This window comes from Papilio machaon, chromosome 11 (genome assembly GCF_912999745.1).
Source record: "Papilio machaon chromosome 11, ilPapMach1.1, whole genome shotgun sequence".
Taxonomy (NCBI): Eukaryota; Metazoa; Arthropoda; class Insecta; order Lepidoptera; family Papilionidae; genus Papilio; species Papilio machaon.
In genome coordinates, this window is record NC_059996.1 from 2,689,471 (window position 1) to 2,709,656 (window position 20,186).

General features: G+C 33.8%; 1 protein-coding gene across 1 annotated transcript in view; it reads left to right on the forward strand.

The window, feature by feature from the left end:
• The first annotated feature begins 3,004 nt into the window (after positions 1-3,004).
• Positions 3,005-20,186, forward strand: part of LOC106713986 — a 43,333-nt gene continuing 26,151 nt past the window's right edge. The window contains exon 1 of the mRNA XM_014506901.2: positions 3,005-3,338. Within this exon, the coding sequence (XP_014362387.2) occupies positions 3,005-3,338 (334 nt within the window). The remainder of the gene's footprint in view (positions 3,339-20,186) is intronic.

Genomic DNA, 20,186 nt, shown 5'->3' on the forward strand with positions numbered 1-20,186 from the left:
TTAAAAAAATTGAGTTAAAGATAGAATTTAGGTAAATACCCCAAAATAAAAAAAATGATTACGAGACACTGTTATGTTTTATAAAGTTTCTTTTTTGATAATATTTCCGTATCAACTTCATTGTACCGTATTATCTTCATTCACCTTACATTTATCGAGAGCAAAAATACAAAGGAATTATAAAATGTAAGTACAACCCTGGCAGCAAAGTAGCAATTCCATTGCCTTAGATGATGAAAAACATATTTTATATTATGAAAAGATTGCTGAAATAATTTATGTGAAATGTTAACGTCATTCTCACCGAGTCCCTTTCATCGCTGAGATTTATAATGTCAGATTCTGTATTAAAAAAAACTTATTGTAACGCCACTACGATACAACTTAAGACAACAAATCTCTATACGTATATATAGGCAACAAAAAGGGGTAGGCAGATATTAGGAATTTCAATATAGTGCGGTCATCGCTCCCCTCTCTGGCTTCTTCTACAAAGACATAATATGCAGTACTCTTTATTTCGCGTGTATTTATGACCAGCAGTCATCCGTGACTTCGTCAGCGCAAAGATTAAAAACGTAGCCTGTCACATTCAAGCGTACATCAGTTACCTTCTAATCCAAGTCCCATGAAAAGCCGTTACGAGAAGTATTCGAAACAAACGTGAATTTGCGAATAGGCAGACCAAAATTTAAATATTGTTATACATATCGTTACCAGCAACGCAAATACATCTTATTTTCGTCATATCTTTTTTTATATTGCATACAAATACTCTGTATTTAAGTACAGTACACGATTACACAAAAAAAATAGTGAAAAGAAAAACAAATAATGGCAGAAGTATGCCGTAGTACTCCGTGGGCGTTTAAAAGTTAAATTGCCGTAAACTTATACAAATCGTAAATTAAAATATCAGACGTAGTTTGATACGATGGATCATATAAACAATTAATGTACTATATTCTTGAAATATTAATTAAAATTATGATACCGATGAATTCGTTCGTTATTTCCAAGGTTAACACTGTATTATAAATAAATAAATAAAGAAATAAATAAATAAATAAATAAATAAATAAATAAATAAATAAATAAATAAATAAATAAATAAATAAATAAATAAATAAATAAATAAATAAATAAATCAATCAATTATTAAATAATAAATACAGTGAGTAATAAAAGTTTTATGTAAGAGTGATCAAGATAGCTTCAATTAATGAAATAGCTCTTAGGATAATTAAATGAAAATGACTAGGTAATTCATCATTCCTTAGAACCGTTGAAAGTAAATGGTTAACAGAATATGAAAATACCAAATCATGCGTCTTAATTACAAAATGGATTTAAGCCCGTCATCGCGAGGAAAATAAGCAATGAATGGATTCAATTTTTTTATGTAATAACTTGTTCTCAGTATTTTTATAAACGATTTCTTTATCACTGCGATGCTTCCTTTTGATATACATATAAGCTTGTTGCTTTTACGTGCATCTTAACATAATAAGTGTAGCAAAGCTCTGATATGTTTTACCAATCTTGCGTAGATCTTAGCGTAGCGTCTACACAGGTGTCTACGCTTGTGATCTTTCTAACGATTTTAATACGATTGCTACGAGTTCCGAAATAATATTTTATAGTACTATAGATAGTTTTATAAGTACAGCTTTTTAAACTGTCTAGACATATAATAATATTTTAGTTAATTGTACACATTCAATTATACATGAATTATGTACGAGTATCTCCAAAACCAGATTTGATATCTGTCGCTATTTTCATCGGATTTGTGGTTTCTGCTCTTCATATTTTGTTTCAGTTTTAACAATAATTTAAGCTTAACTTTTCTGTATTTAACACATTAGGGTGAGACGAAAATTTTCAATAATAATTTGCTAGTCAAACGACGCTTCAATATAAAACTGGCAAAAGTCTCTTTCAACTGTTTGTTTTCCGTTATGAATTTCTTAATGTTTCCCCCTTGGACTAAGATTGTGTAAGCCGTGAATAAAAGGAGGACAAAGTTTTATTCTAAAACTTAACTAAGATAGAAGTGGCAAACGGCGTCGCTTAGAATACATCTAATTTCTTTTTATTGTACAAGTTTCCACATTCTTTCAGCTTCGGAGACAGTTACTGACTTAATTCTCACAATCACGCTCAACATTCAACTTACATATTTAAACATACACTCTTTTACTCCAAAAAAATACGATTGGACACTATTTAGTTAAACACCTGTTTTAACCCTTTGACCGCCGCTAATTGACATTATTGACGCCAACTTGGTTATTTGTTGCGCCATAATTATGTATCACCAAAATACTTTCGGTATATGTAATGAGTATTTATTGGTAACAAATCGCATTTTGCAAGCCTGCGCATAATAATGTTTCAAATACCATGATTTGTCAAAAATTCCCAACGGTCGCTAGAATCACGGTATAATAGGGTTAACTTATGTTTAAGCTATGATGTATTTGAAAAAATGTCTAAGTTTTTTATGGTAAACCCATAAAATCGACTAAAAAAAGAAATTAATAACAAGAAAATAGTGTTCCTTAATTACAAGATTTCATCGAAGAGTCAAATCTCATTGGAGAAAATGTTGGAAGATAATTTGTCCACATTGCTACTTAATACTAGTTTACTTACTACTGCTACTTCGACCGAATGCAATTAAATTATTAATTTGTTCTGTAACTACAAGTATAGCATATTACTCCGTAATAATGTAGCTTTCCAATGTCAAAAGAATTTATCAATCAGTCCAGTAGTTTTTGTATTTATTCGTTACTTAAAAAAATTGCTATTGCTACTGCTTGCTATTTGAAATATAAGTATTAAATATCTCATGTCTTGTTGCAGGTTGCAAGTAATAATCGATCAGTGCCAGTAAACGAAGAAAACGAAACCAGGAGTCTCTTATCGTTTGTTAAAGCCAAATAATGTGGTCGGGCGTGAGCCCGGCGGTCGACCGTTTCGAGTGCACTTAGCTAATATGTGCGTGTGGTGGTTCCGGGGGGTCAGCATGCGCGTGTGGTGCATGGCCGCGGTGCTCATAGTGGTGGCGTTGCGGGCCACGGCCGAACCAGCTCCGCACCGGTACCGCTCCGATTGGCGTGCAGCTCGTGGCTCGCACGAACTGGCACGGCCCCTACGGGACCTGCTCGAACCTGAGCCGGCCGCCGCCTCCGCCTCTGCCGCCGAACACCGCGAGCGCCGTCGCGCTCGTAATTCCAAGCGCGCCTCCTACCTGCCCGCGGAAATGCCTGGCAGCCAGACCATGCTGCGAGCCTCGCGCTCGAACCGACCTTATGATGTACCACAAATTGGTGAGTTACATTAAATTAGATATTAAAGTTTTGTTGCGGTAATAATAGCTTGGGATCGAGTGGCCAGTGCGCACGGCGCAACCTTTTTTGTAATTTTATTTTACTTTTTACTTCTTGTCAATGTCATTTTTTACGATTTATGTCTTGTTATTGTAAACTTTTTCATCGCGAAAACCAGATCCTTTATTTATTCTGAATCGACCTTCGTCATCAATAATCATCAAGTAGAAGAGTATCGAAGATTTCTTCAAGTTTGTCATAATACATATAATTAAACATCATCAAATAATCCGATTAAAATTTTTAGTTCTAGAAAACCTTAAAATATCTTTAGACTAACATTAAATGATTTCGTTGTTAGCTCCAAAATAATATTTACCAGATGATCTTATTTACTAGTTAAACATAACACTTTTAGAATCCTAATTATGTTAAGCGTGATTATAATATTTATTAACGAGCGAGCCATTAATAATTTTCAAAGCTAACTTGCCGATATGTGTATAAGAAATAAATACGTAATATGTATAAAATGAGAAATTATCTAGCTTCTATGGGAGCCACTTTACATAATTACATACGAGCAGAACTAACGCCGCCACGTAAGCTTTTCATATTCAATGGCTCATCTGAATTCAGCCTGCACGGGATTACGGAGGTGTCAAACGTATGAGTACATCGCAATAACGCGAGCGCCACATCGAGTGATGATCAAATTTCACTCGCTACCATTTATTCCATGATCGATACTAGTTCTACTTAAATTTAAATATTGCAAGCTGATGCGAGTAGATGTCCATATATTAAAATGGTTAATTTTTGGTGATTAATTGCTAATCCATCTACCATCAGAAACTGCAGTAGCAACCAAGCAACCAACGTATAAGACGAGTTTAAGACTATCTATATAGCAGTCAGGATCTGTAACCAATCGGCTGCGGGGCGTCATGTTTTATCCTGAGAGCCTATCACCAATATTCGTGAGAACGTTTCCGTAACATTGTAGACAAAATTTATCAGGCATAAGAAAGTCCAATAAATTTCGTACAAAATTTTGACATGTTTTGTAGACGACGCTATAAAGATGGAAAGCAGGTGTCGCAAATACTCGTGCCAGCTCCTCTGTTCATTTTACGTTACGAAACCCGCTTTAGCCGCCTAAGCTCCTTTCGCCACCGCAGAGATTGGATAAAACGACACTAGTGGGCTGGGACCATCAGCGTGTGGATTAGACTGCGTCCCACAAGACAAAGATGCTAGGCGCAGGTGTATCGCATGTTGAGCTTCGGGCGTTTTGAAAGGTTATTGTACTCGGATTATGGACACGTACTACCTACACGTCTCAACGATTGGAAAGTGCCGCCACGTACAGGCCGAGCCCTACGTGCAACTGTTGCCAATTACTGCCGACTTTTCTTATAGTTTAATCTTCATAAACTTTCCTTTGTACACCTGCAGTCGTACTAACGTAAAATAATGTAATATTGTCAAATGCTCTCTCTATGTTTCTTATGTACATAGCATTATAAACATGTGAGGGATAAATATTGTACATTTGTAATGGTGTAACGAATCCCAAACATTTTAATAATTATCATGTTATTTTGTTTTATTTGAAATTAAAAAGGACATTAGATGTTTACGATCTGGGACTTCTCTATAAACGTTTTACAAAATCTCTGTGTTCATTTTTTTATAAGAGAAACGAGGCAAACGAGCGGCGGGATCACTAAGGTGATCATCGACACCCATTAACAACACTAGAGGAACTGCTGATACGTTGCCGGCTTTTAAGAAAGATATATGCTCGCTTTTTGAAGGACCCTAAGTCGTACTGGTTTGGAAATACCGCCGAGGACAGACACAAAGCGGCCGTGCGCGACAAAAATTTCGCGAGAACCGCACTGTTGTGGAATGCCAGCCATCCAGATGGTACGGATGGTACCTGGCGGTCTCTCGGGTTGTCCGATGACAAAACTGGGCGGCAGGAATCGTTCTACGTAGTTCTTCGGAACATTCCCCGTAATACATATGATAAAAAATGCAAAGGGAACTGACGTCCCTCCGCGACGCCAGAGTATCGAGACGATCGGTAAGAGCTCGGTCGTTGACGATTCGAGTCGCTCTTCGTTATATGCGGTCAAATGGAAGAAGCTGGTATTGGGATGCTCCCGACTAGAGGTGCGAGCAGTATTCCATGTGGGGCCCAACTTGCACCTTATACAGTTGGAGACGGTGGCCTGGCTGGAACTACTGCTTTGCCCTACTGAACACACCCAGCTTTTTGGAGGCCAGCTTGACTTTGTCTTTCAAGTGACCGCAAAACTGAACGTCACTCGATATGTCAACGCTAAGAATACCAATACTGGCTGAGGCAACCAAGGGAGTGCCCTTAAAACGAAGATCTACGACAAAGGGTTGTTTTTATATTAACAAGCTGCCGCCCGCAACTCCGCACAGCATCAAAATAAATATTAGTAGTCTATGTGTTCTTCCAGACTAGGATCTACATCTATGCCAAATTTCAACGTGATCAATGCAGCCGTTTTGGATAATAAATATACATCCATCCAAACATTCGTATTTATAATATTAGTAAGATGTGTTATGAAAATCTTATAACTACTTACTAAACAGAATGATGAATATAAAGACTCAAGTTTTTTAACGCTCTAATTGCCGGGTAAGTCGCGTAATTACAGAAAAAGCAGCACACGACGATTCTATTAAAAGTTATATACTGTCGATAACTTTCAACGCTTAATTTAGATAATTATGATGATGGGATATATTTTGAGTTTTTAATAAATAACTTTCCTTCCCTCTCTTATACGAAGTAACGTCTTTTAAGTTAGAAGTTCCAATACCCACGCTTTTACATTTTTGTAAACTTATCAAAACAAATGAATACAATTCAAAAAAGGACAAAATCAATATTCGATCTCAATTAATTTATGCTTATCCACGGTACTTATAATCCTCTTTGTTCAAATTTAACCTAACATATCTCGTGATTTTTATAGAAAGTACTCAAAATAAGATTCAGATCGATCTTAAGGATCGAATATTGATTCAGGCTGCCAGTAATATATACTAAAGTTTATGAAATAAACAAACATTATTATGATATTAGAGTACATAAAGGTTTTCATATATACATATATACACAAAGCTTATTAAGGTATGGACATGAAACTTTTACGATATATCTCTCACCATTTTCATGATCATGATATTTGTCGACTCCTCTGGGTTTATGTTTGATATAATAAAATTTTGACCGCTCCGCATGCGAAATAAAATTCTACGTGTATCTATCAGAGGACATAAACTGCATCAAATTCTTTGGATTGATTGTAAATTTAATGAATCTTTTCTAGAAAGTTAAAAAATATTAAAAGTAATGAAAATAAAACGGTCTTGTTGCAAAAGTTAAAAATAAAATACAAATCATCAGAAAATGCACCTAGTAGTCAAATAAAATTGATTAACATCATCAGACTGTATTAATCCGGTTCTGAACATAAGCCTTTTCCAATGCTTTCCCCAGAATATACGCGGCAGACCGCGTACCGAGATTATCAGGCCATCAGAAAAGAGGCGGCCTTCTGATGTTTATAATTAATTGAAAAAAAAATTATGTATTAAAAATAAACCCTCCATGTTATGACAGTCGTTGCAAATTGCCACTTCAACCTACTGACTTTAAGAACTTTACGCAAAATTATTAAATCTTATTTCTTAGGATTTATAAAGAGGTGCACAGAGCATAGTCATAGTCTACTACACACTACTGGTCGACACAAAAATATCTTGGGCAACGGTAATCACTTAGATAGCCAGTACTTGTTACTCATCATCTTATAAAAAAATAAAACGAGTAAATATTTTACCTTCCTTACATTTTATTTCAATTAGAAATCGTGGTGGACATTTGATGCAGAGAGATGATGACCACATAAAAAGGAATGAGATTAAATGTGGAAGGCTACAAAGGTAGAAGACCAAAGAAAGGTTAGATGGATTGAGTCAAAGAGAATACAAGGAAGTGAATCCAGATGTGATTTAGGGATGATTGAGATTTATGGAAGAGTAGAACATACTGTTTCGAACATACTCCCTCCGTGGAATATGATAAATAAAAACTAACATATCTGTAAGACAACCTCTATAGACTAAAAACCAATATTGTTAAATCGTGTCTCTGACACACTGGAATTTACTTATCCATAGACGATCACATCGACATGTATAGTCTGTGCACTCCGGAAGCGAGGTCCAGTGCGACCTGTCAGTCACGAGCAACAGGTTCATTAGTTGTTCTCGACAGGCGGCTATAGCGGAACACTTGCTAACAAGAACAAATTGCCGAGACGCGGTCTCAACGATTCACCTGGGAATTAACGTTCATAGGTGAGTTTCCACTGCCGATATACGGATACAAAAACATATTGGCATCCCTCACATTCCCTTTGACATAAAAGAGATGACAATATATTTTTACTAAAGTGTTTCTACAATGAACGCTCAATGTAATGATTATGCAACGGACATTAATCTAACCTCTGTCAAACTATAAACCCAATATTGAACGGTTCTCGTACTAGTTGGAAATTACGGAAATGGGAAACCATTCGATACTCTAATTTGTAATTTTAGGTACGGTGTCACACTTAATAGTTCAAGTAACAAGTTAAACACATTTATTTGATCTTATGAGTTAATTAATATTAATGATCTTATGAGTTAATTAGAAACTGAGTTAATTTATCCTTATGCTTCTATTAAGTCTTATATCTATCAAGAGCTCAATTTCAACTTTAATAAAATCTGCGTAATGTAAAAAAGTTATACCTTTATAATGTTTTAGTTGAGTAAACAAAGAGATTGTAAAGTTCATTTGTAGCTAGTGAAATAAAACACAATTAACCTTTTCTTTGAACATTACTGCGAGAGGTAAGCGATGACCGGCGAACACACGCGTGCCCCGCTGCCGCCGCTTTCGAAGAAGCTGTAAACACCCACGCTAGACCGTGACCCCTGAAACTATCGCTTGAATCACTTTTTTACACTTCCATTCACAATATAAAAGTTAATGTTTCGAGCAGCTCTTATACCAGTTTTATTGCTTATCTATGAACTTCTTGTTTCAGCTATCGATTGATGCAAAAGCATCTTTTAGGGTCTTCAGACGTCATATCGTTTACGAAACGTATCCTGTCAGGCAATAAAATACAATTTCGAGATGATAAATGCCGTCTATTCGAATGACATAAAACCATAACGACAATATACGACACAGTTCTGGTGGCCTAAAATGATGCAATAAAGGTCCTGTTTTTAAATTAAAACGCATAAAAATTACGTTATAAATTTCTTATGTTACGTTATGCGTTCCAAATTTTAGTCGTAAGAAATAATGTAGATGATTAGATTAATTATTAATTGGAAGGTTTATGGGGCTTATAAAGCCTCTTAAATAACTAAAAAAAATTAGTCTCGAGTAAGAATTATTAACTAACTTTCAAATTATATCAGTCTTTCACACGAATACGTGCAGGTTGCATCACGATGTTTTCCTTCATCATAAGAACGACGGATAGATGTACATATGAAAGTCGAAAATTGAAAAACACATTGATACATGGCTAGGTTCGAACCCAGGACAGATTACAAGTCAAGTGCTTAACCCCTGAGTTAACGACGCTCCGATGGTTATACTCGTAAGTGCGCTGCTTTTACTGATGACAGCAAACAATATAAACTGTAATCATAGCTGCAATGTACTCGACTGTTTGGTATCTCTCCCAAAAATAACATTGACACAAAAATAAAATTACTTTGTATTTTTATTACACCTTTTTGTTTCCACATATTCCATTACATTTGTTTCTGTTCAGAAATAATCCTAATGGAATCCATCGAAACAACATATTCAATCAAATGACTGGCTTATTCCTTTCGACAAGGCTATTTTTTCAGGTAACATAGTATTGTTATGTTTATCGAATTCTATGTTTATAAAATTAATAAGGCAGAAGCCTTTTCATTTTTTAAGTAATCTTATGAAATACCCAACACAAATTTACTGAAAAAACACTTGAGATTATTAAACAGTCGATGCAGACATTTCTAATCCTTTTTCACCATAGTATCACACAAAAAGAAGGTAATTCAATGGATATAACGTTCCTAATAGTTTTTAAACATGTTCAAAGATTTATAACAAGAGTTTAGACCTCTGAAGTAGTACTACGTTCTACTTGGGGACTGCTATTTTATATCAGACATCCGCTTTAATTTGAAAGAGTATCTTTCCACAACCTGACAGCAACAGGTGAATGTTGCGGCGCAGGCGTGGCGAGTGCGTCGATACACCCCCGCTACTCCGCACTCCGCAGCTTGAACCCTGCGCCCCACACCTTGCGCCCCGCAGCCATTGCTACCCCTCGAACATTCAAGCCACGCACACCAACCCCCGTATTCACCCACACACGCAATAACTTATCATCAAATTATTTTCATCATGTCACAATGATTAATATGACATGACATTTTCGTTACTTCCTGTTACTTAAATATTCTTCAAATTAAATTAACGCAATGAAAAAGTTTACGTGGAAAGAATACTTTAATTTAATAAGATTAGTCACAAGTAGTAATTTACTAACGTTTTTTTTCGGCTAGACCAGTTGTTAAAAGTTATTGATCATAATAACGGAGTCATCGAGAGGTCATTCGATTCGTATATTTCCACGGTGTTTCAATAACAAATAACAAATGTTGAATGACTGATTCTAGCATTATATTTATGACAATCTACGTTTGAAAAAAAAAGCTAAGACGGATTTATGAAGGCTCTTAAAGCTATAATGAAATCCCTTTGCTTAGATCCAAACTAAATTATTAAAGTAATATAATTTAAAAAAAAAGTCTCAAATGTAATTAAAGAAGAACCATTAAAAGAATTTTGAACTGGTTTCGCATTTTATAGGGCAAAGGTGCGGTAACCGTGACATCCTGGGAATATCGAAACAGTACGTTTGAACGCGTAGCTTTAACCTTAAAATTGTTGGTGTCATCGATTTCTGCCCTGTCTTCGTTGATACTGCGCCCCAACATAAATTACATAACGGGTCAAACTTTACAATTACGTTTATTAATATAAAGTAAATTTAAAATTTAATTTATTTACATGTTTATTATATGGTTCTTACATAATAATCAAAGGACTTTCGCTAAAATTGTATTTTTTTTTTTCAAAAATAATGACATGATAATTAAATTTAAATTTTATATTCAAATTAGTCTTTATCAAATATACTAAAACAATGCGCATATACCACAAACCTTATAGATACTTTTATTACAAACTAGCTTTTACCCGCGACTCCGTCCGCGCGGAATAAAAAAAAATTGAAAACGGGGTAAAAATTATCCTATGTCCTTTTCCTGGTTCTAAGCTACTTGCCCACCAAATTTCAGTCAAATCGATTCAGCCGTTCTTGAGTTATAAATGGTGTAACTAACACAACTTTCTTTTATATATATATAGATATATATATATATATATATATATATATATATATATATATATATATATAGATTGAGAAAAAAATATTTATTAAAACCGTAAAATATCATTCAGCAAGAACTCATTTCCTAATATTTATTCTTGTCAATATTTAAGGTTATCAGTTAATTAAACACAGGAAGCCGAAAATAGCGACGAAATAAATGCCAAGTGAAGGAAGGTAAATTATTTTCAACCGACGTAAAGCCGACTATACAAACCGAAATTCTTGACTTACTTAATTGTTGACATAATGAAAATTCTATATACACTTTAACCGTTTTCATTTAGTGGTAGCAATACGTATTTACTAAAACAATGAATTAATTCAAATATTTATTATTTACCGAAAAAAATTTAAACTTGTTATAAAACATTTCTATTATTGAACTCATAAGAAGCTTCCGCAAGCTGTAGCCGGTCTAATTCGTCATCAAACATATATAGATAACTAGCTTTTTCCCGCGACTCCATCCGCGCAGTATTAAATTCATAAGTAGCCTATTCTTCCAGACTATGTTCTAACATCTTTGCCAATTTTTATCAAGATCCGTTGAGCCGTTCCGGCGATACGTCCATCTAAACATTTGCATTTATAATATAAGTAAGATTAATCCAAAGCATTTAGATATACTCGTACGTGTAGCGTAAACGTACTTACGTAAGCGTACTAGTATTTAGTTCACGTTTTGCATTTAATAGATATCTAACCACCAACTTATACCAACTTATACCAACCAATTTATACCAACAATATTCAACCTTTGAAATTAATTGTTACAAATTTCAATGATATTGTATCCTTTAACAATACTAACATAAATCAATCACTATATTATTAACTTTAAACTTAAGAAAGTATGGATAGATTGTGTGAAGGAGGTGCGTAAGAAGGTAGTAAATTCAGATGTGAAGGCAGATAGAGATGTATGGAGGAGTAGTACATACTGTGTCGACCATAAGGATAATTGCAGGTTGATGATGATGAGGAGTTTGTAAAAGATCTTATTATATTTATATAATATTTATAAACGCGAAAGTTTACATGGATGGATGAATATTTGTTTGAAAGTATCTCCAGAATGCTCAACGGATCTTGATGAAATTTGCCACAGATGTAGAACATAGTCTGAAAGACTACATAGGCTATTTATTACATTTTTTTGAAATTCCCGTGGACAGAGTCACTGGCGACAGCTAGTATTGTAATATATCTCAAGATAAGTTAAATAACTAAATTTTAATTTTCGGATATAATCTTAAAACATACTTCTCAATTGTAATTAAACTATTGAGAGGTGACTGAGATTTCTGCTAGATGAAACCGAAGTAAAAGTTAGTAAGTAATCATAATGTTATTATATTTATATCGTGTCCTTTTAAACTGTATTTATAAGTAATAGCTAAAAATAGCAAAACCTGAGGCCGAAATAATTATAGGTTAGGGACCGCCTACGCGAACAAACTCCCGAACTCCCTATTACCTAATGTTTCTTTGGGATACATTTCAAATTGTTATTCATACTATTGAAGAGGACATTTACTTTTAATTAAAGCTATCGATATACAAAGTAAATAAATTTCCACATTCCTTCTCTATTAAACGAAACTACTAAATTATTATTTTTTTAATAAATAAGCAGACCGATTTCGAACCTACATATTTATATATTTGAAGTGGAAAACAATCAAGCGGCCACCTGAATTCGACAAAATGACTAAGTGTCCGCCATACACTTCAGCAATTGCAAATGCGTTGCTTACCTTTAATCGAAGGAAGAGGAGACGCACAGAAAGAGAATATTTCCACTTCCTACGGGTCCCATCCATTAAAATTCACGTTCCCTGGATAGACGCAAAGGATGGAAAGAAAAAGAGGACGAAAATTACACAATTACACATTACACGCACACTCAGCAGACAGTCCTAGAAATTACTTCCACTTCAGGTCTGTTGATTCGGTCGTAGTATTGCAGCGACCCATTCGTGCAAACAGATGTTGTTGTTGCTGACGTCTACCACAAATACGCAATGCAAGTACATTAAACAAAAGAATATTTAATTATTTAAAAAATATATATTTGACCGTACAAATGTTAAATATTCCTAAATAAATCTACCGCTAGTACCCAGAACCCTCTTATAATTAATTGTATGTAATTCAACATTAATTTATGTGATCCCTCGTGTATACAGAACTGCTGATAATGGTTACTAGTAACTAGTAATTCCACAATTCTAGGAATGTTATTTTAACCTTCAACTATAATGACGTTTGTTTTTGTAAATCTATTGAAGTAATACTGTTTCGCATACTTTTTATTCTTCTTGTTAACATTTCCATAATTCTTTTTTTATTTATTTTTTTCCTTAGCAATTTGAAAATGAAAAATAGTACGTTATTTTTTTTATATAATAGGATTGCAACTTAAGAATGAGAAGTAGCAATATTTAATTTAAAGCTAATAATTAATTAAAAAAAACTTATAAACCCGACCCAATGCTGCATTTCTTTTCTTCATATTTTTGGCCTATGGGTAGACGGCTTTACGTGGCTGAAAAGAGGAAGTTTAAGAAGAAGAACTTGATTAAAACAACTAAAACACATTGTTTCGGGATTAAGCTGCTCAAGCACATTTGCGGTCAGGAAAGCTTCAACGACTATGACGATATATTTCACGGCAAACCGAGTGTGCAGTGAAGTCGAGAGCCTTCGTGCTGAGCACGCAGCCTAATGGCTCGTTGTAAATTCCGATCGATCTTTTGACTTTTGCTGTAAGAAAACTTGTGACAAGTTAGAATAATACTATATGAATTATAACAACTTGCTTTGTTCTGTATCTTCAGCAATCAACAGAAAAAAATCTTTAAAACTATTTAAATGAGATCATATAGTTGTGGCTGAGATGCATATGTTAAGACAAGAAGGGATAATTGTAAGAATGAGATATTACATAAAGTTTGAAAGTAGCGCCATTGATGGAGAAATTAAGGAGCAAATGCTAGAGTGGTAAGAATTTTAACGGAAACATGATGATATGCAGCTAGCTAATTCAAAAACAACTATACGAAAATACAAAACAATTCGCTATAATACAGTTTAACCTCTCTTATATCTTCGGGACTTTTTCGCTATAGCGAACTTAATTGTATTGATTAATAATAATACGCTGATGATGGTATCTGAAAGCCTCTTCATGTTATAAAAAGAGTCATGACATTCATAAGTTGTTTAAAGTCTAGTTACGTATCACAAAATTCGTTCATCCTCAGGAAAGTTAACATCGTAAAGCCGACAAATTTAATTTTAAGTTGGACAAATTAAATTAAAATGATATAACGTTTGAAGAGCATACAGTGAAATCGTTTTACAAACAGATGTAATTTGTAGTACATATGGTGAAAAGCTACTAAAATATTAATTCAACGCCATTCTCTGACGATATTTCGACGGCGCGTGCGAACTTCACCAGGCGCGCGTGCCGAGCGCAGAGCGTGGAGATATCATTTATCCAGAATTTAATTCCGGAGCTACGGCAAAGCTTTTTAGATGCGATTTCTTAGTACAACACGCGACCACTTGTTACAGACCGAGGAAGAGTTACCACACTGTTGCGTCATTTATAGATTACAGCAGTATAATCGCATGGTGCATTCTTAATGCCTGTTCATTTTAAATTCTTTAAACAATGCTTAGTTCTATCAACATTTAAGTTATGACTACTTGTAATACACTTTATAACTATTAAAATTTGTAAGTTTTCAACGCAATAAAGTGTTAAAATATTTAAATTATTGAAATAAAAAGGAAGGTAATAAATATCTGAGAAAAGTGAATACTGATATTGATTTATGACAAACAGGCATGACAAATTGTCATGTAATATGTTCCATTTGTAGGGAATCATCAGGGTAAATCGCGGAATAAATGTGAGATGTATTTGATAGAATCCAATAGCGGATCAATTTCACCCTTCGGGTCAACGCGAGCGTGACGCGTGCAAACTCATACCCTTTATAGTGACATCGGTTTGACGTAAGCGACCTGTGCCAAATGGAATTTTCTGAATAATGTACCTTTGGACACATCTAACTCAGCAATCTTTTTGCATATTATATTTATAGTGGCGATAGATATAAAATTCTTTGTGTTGTGTAATATTTAAAATATATTTTTTACAGAGAATAAGCACACATTTTATTATATCATATTAACAGTTTATTAAATGCACATGTTTAAAATTTAACGTAGATTAATGTCGAATCGAGTTGTCCTCTTCTCGTATACTATTTCTTTTTGCAATTTTTACGTGGGCCTCTTAATCTGAAACCTCGCGGCGGGAATTGAGAATTTGCTAAGTGTAATATTGATTGGGACCGAAAAGCTTTGTGCAATTTAAGACCAAAATGTTTTCTGAAATGCAAAAAAAGAAATGTTTCAATCAAGGTTAACAGAACTCCTCCGTATTACGAGAACTTCAGCTAATTTCGTTACTTTTTTATTGAAACTTATAAATATTGATCGGCATATAGTTCATTAGTAACGTTAGGAGTTAATTCACAAAAAGGTTGTTGCTCTTGATTACATCGTCTAGACCAGGAAGTCGTCTATATTTTGTTATCATAACGGCAGCCTGAATTCGCCGAAATAGCGAATCGATAACTGCCTTTAGACATCCACAATTGCGGATGCGTTGCCTTCCTTTAATCACTTTCCCTTCCCATCCTTTATTTTTAATAAAAAGATGGGAAGGGAAAGGGAACTAAAATTGGGCCTCCAGCACGTACTCGTATCAGGCGAAACACGAAATTGCTTCCAGTTCACGTCTATCTTGTCTGTGGTCGTGATACAAAAAATATCTGAATTGGAATATTCTAGTCACAAGCACAGTGCTCTCACGATTTTTTTTTATATCTTAAGTTAGGAAAGAATTAGAATTATCTGTTTTTGGAGCCTCGAAGTTAAAGTTAAACTTTTGTTGTGAATGACGCTCACTTATTTCTGTATTCAACAAGTCTATGACACGGTAATAATAATACCGTGAGTGAGAGAGATACAGTTATACCCAATTCCTGTGACATGACAAAGACAGGGATAACTATCTTCTGTCCCTTTCTGCGTACCAGGGTTTGGGGTTTGTTTGGAACAAAGGTTGTCCCCTACAAACAACCTAGGTTGTCCCTAACAAAGTTTGACATTCGTGCTATTTTTCGAAAATTGTGAGTACTTAGTGGCTGTAATTGTGCAAAAATATTTTGATATTACAGTTTTAGTAAGGTAAAGTTTATAAAACATGGTATACTGCTGTATTGTCGGTTGTGAAAGCTGTAGTGAGCGAAAAGAGAAAAACATAACCTTTCACTCGTAAGTACTGAAACTACGCACCTATTCACATGTATTCATACAAAATAAAGAAGAAAATACAAACTAGTTGTTCTTTACAGTCTTTGTAATAACTAATATGTTAAAATACGGGTAAAATCAGCTAAAATAAAATAGTATTTTTCGAACATTATGCGCCCAAACGCAGATGTCATTTGTGTCAAATAATATACTGTGGATCTGGGAAACAAGCGGCCATATTAAACTTCTTTTCAAATTGGTTGGTTATTACCCGTAAAAATAATACCACCATCTTGTTGTAAAAATTACCCTGAATTTAGGGGAAATAAATTATAGTACGTATAATGTATATAAATGAAACAATTCACATTTTTTATACTATTTTCAACAGATTTTAATTCTGGTATATGCTGTGTTTTTAAATATTTGATACTTTCTTATCCCGTTGATTTTAAAGAGTATGCTTTTTAATTTGTCCCATGTAAATTTTGTTTCTTAGAAATTACAATCAAAATAGTTTAATATTAAGTAGTTTTACATGTAGTGTTCACTGTAATGATATACAAAGTAATTTAAAATTATATGACTATAATATTGGTATGTTTTTTGTAGCTTTTTATGAAGACTTAGGGCTTCATGCATATCGAAGAAAAATAGGACATCGTTTGAATGCTCGTCTAATGGACCTAAGACTGAAGAGATGCCGCGCTTTGTTGAAGCGGTACGCGGGAAAAAAATATCGGGAAATTCTTTTTTTGGAGTCACTCAAGACATCCTTGATTAAGGCAGCCGCCGATATTGACATGGACCTCGTTCGTGCTGTGATAGACGACTGGCCGAGCAGATTGAAGGCCTGTATTCAAAATCACGGATGTCATTTTGAATAAACTTTAGTGTCATAAGAATCTATGTTTTGTTAAGTTCATTTTGGTATATAAATGGTCACATAATGAATAAACTTGTTTCAATTATTTTATATTAAACATGTGACAGAATTTATGACCTGACTAAGTATTACTAAAAAAATCTGTTTACGTAATCTTAGTCACATAAACAAAAATTACGCATTGTTTTTTATATTTATTACGTTTATTAATTACAATTTAATTGGGAATATATAAATTGGTCTATATTAAATTATATCGTAATTATTCATTTTCGGGACAAAACAAATAACTGGTAACCCCAATCCTCTCACTTATATATAGGTATAGTCATAGGTGGGCACAGTTAATCAAAAAGTTAACTTCGTTAATCGTTAATTCGTTAAATAAAAATTTAACTTCGTTAATCGTTAAAGCGTTTAATTTACGAAAATTTAACGCAAGTTAAAGTTAACAGTTAAAGTTAATTTTTGTTTATATTACGAGTATTAGGCGCAAGCGGGAAACGGCCATACGAATAATCTCCGAATCGTATGGACCGATTTTGTCGAGACTTTCAATAGAACTTAGGCTATTTTTTTACTGCGCTTACGAAATCTCGGGCGATCGCTAATTCTATCTATAGTTTAGTTATATAATATACTAAAATAAAATTTAGACAATAGGAGCGATGTACTAATGCACTTATATACTACACTGACAATGATGGACAATTGACTTTTTCAGTCAATTTTTTTATCGACAATCCGACGTCACGGAATTAGAGAGCTAACTTAATTTAGACAACATAAATTTTCTATTAAACAGTAAGACATGTGATAATATTAAAAAAAAAACAATCAAAACTTTTGTGCAGTATTTACATTTATCTATTACTATTTGCACCCGGATATTCATTTGCTCATACTCCAACAACTGAACATTTAATTTTATGTATAACTTGTTAATATTTTTTTATTTTATTTTAGCTAAGGGCCCACGAACAGACATCATTTTTTACGTACTTTTTATTTATTAATATAGATTTATTAATAAAACTTCTAACATCAGAGGAAACTTATTATAACTTTGATAAATAAACTATAAAACCAATCCAGTGCTACATCTCAACGCATCAAACTATACAACGAGATGCCTTCGATAACTTCTATCATCTAATGATCTATCGTCCGATCTATTGTTATAAGTTAAATCAAGTTAAATTACTGTCAGTGTATAGAGCATAAGTTACACGACATAACGAAAACAACCGATCGCGGGTGATGTCTTCTCTCTTTCTTATCACCTATAAAATCGTTATAGTCAATTAGTAAGAATATGTTTTGAATTATTTTCAACGACATTCGATTAATTTTAAAATAAACTTTCGATATACGTAAAAAAATCGATGTCTTTTTGTAAAGGTCACATTTAACATTATTTCACTAACATAATTATTTTATCTTTTTCCTCATTTTTTCTCGTTTTGTCGTATACTTTTTTTTTGTAAACAAACAAATTATCTTCGCTATTGTCTTTGCGCAGCGCACGTGCATCCCCGACCATTTGGGGCCATAAATCCATCGAGTTCGTTATCGCATTCTCTGTGCGGCTGTCCATTTGATCCTTTGTTCATATTTTTGTTGTTGTTAAAATTATTTTTCGTTGACTATGAAGAAGCCCCAAAAAAACAAACGACGGTAATAAACACCTAAATTCCTTTTGTTTTTGAGGAACGTTTATTGCGTGCACATTTCGTCTTTCGAATTTTTAAATTTATTTTTCATTGTTTGTTTCTTATCTACGCAATGACAAAAAAAATCCTATTTGTACGCTTTTTCAAATGAACCATAAACTATTTTTTTTTACATTTTTTGTTGTCTTTAAACTCCAACCAAAATAAACATTTTTGTCTGCAACAAAGTTTAGTTGTATTTTAGGTACGACGTTGAAGAGTAATGCACACTCGATTATTTTGATTGCAATTCAACGCAGAGTTTATCTTTTTTAATAGATTTTGCGTCTCACGTATAAAAATTATTGCATTAAGAGTAAAGTGTTTTCGAACCTTATGTTGATTTTATAACAAAGTCTTGTTCTAAAAAAAGTGGTGTTAAATAAATGAAAACCAGTTTTAATGTGAATAAAATGTATAAAAGACTTTTCGAGATATTTGTGTAAATGTGAAATAATTAATAAAATTTGAAGGTGTCTAGCGCCGTAAACTTCGCAATATTTGATAGAGGTAAGTTTGTTTAAATCGTCATTATTTTCGAACAAGGATTCTGTGGTACTCTTTTGATCACGTCTATCCCGGCCGCTCGGTGTATTGTATGTATAACATGCATCACACTCGCTCGTTCTCGTTCTCTCTCGTTCTCGTTCACCATTCGACTCGCCGACGGTCGCCGAACATAGCCGAACTTACGAATGTAGCCTGATGCATAATTTAAATAAAATGACAACACGTCAATAAGTGTCTATTGTAATAATTAACGGACTAAATTAACGGAAGTAGAATTTAACGGAAGTTAACAAGAGCGTTAACACTTTTTGAATTTAACTTAAAAGTTAATCCGTTAAGGAAAATGTTAACTTCGTTAATTAACGATTAACGGATTAACGAGTTAATGCCCACCTTTGGGTATAGTCTATAGTACTCTCTATCTGTCCCTTACGGGTGAACGCGCATGCCATATCTATATAATTCTTCATCTGAGGTATTCAATAAAAAGAATGCATCAATAAAATTCTAAATGTCAATGAACTATCATCGATCTGCAGGAAATGATGGTCTAAACTAGACCACTCCTATTGATTAGTGAGTACGCAGCGATTACTGAAAAACACTTCTTCCTTTATGCACTTGACCAATTTTGTTAATGGGTTATCCATTTTATCGCGGATTTCCTTTCATAAAACATAGAATAAAAGTTATACCTAAGTTTTGATTTACGACGTGTTTCCTGTTAGAGCTGTAGGTGTCGAGGAATTTACTACGTCGGTGTACGCTCGCTCACTTTTTATTATTTAATAAAGAAACGTTGCCTGTGAGCCGCGGCGGGAAC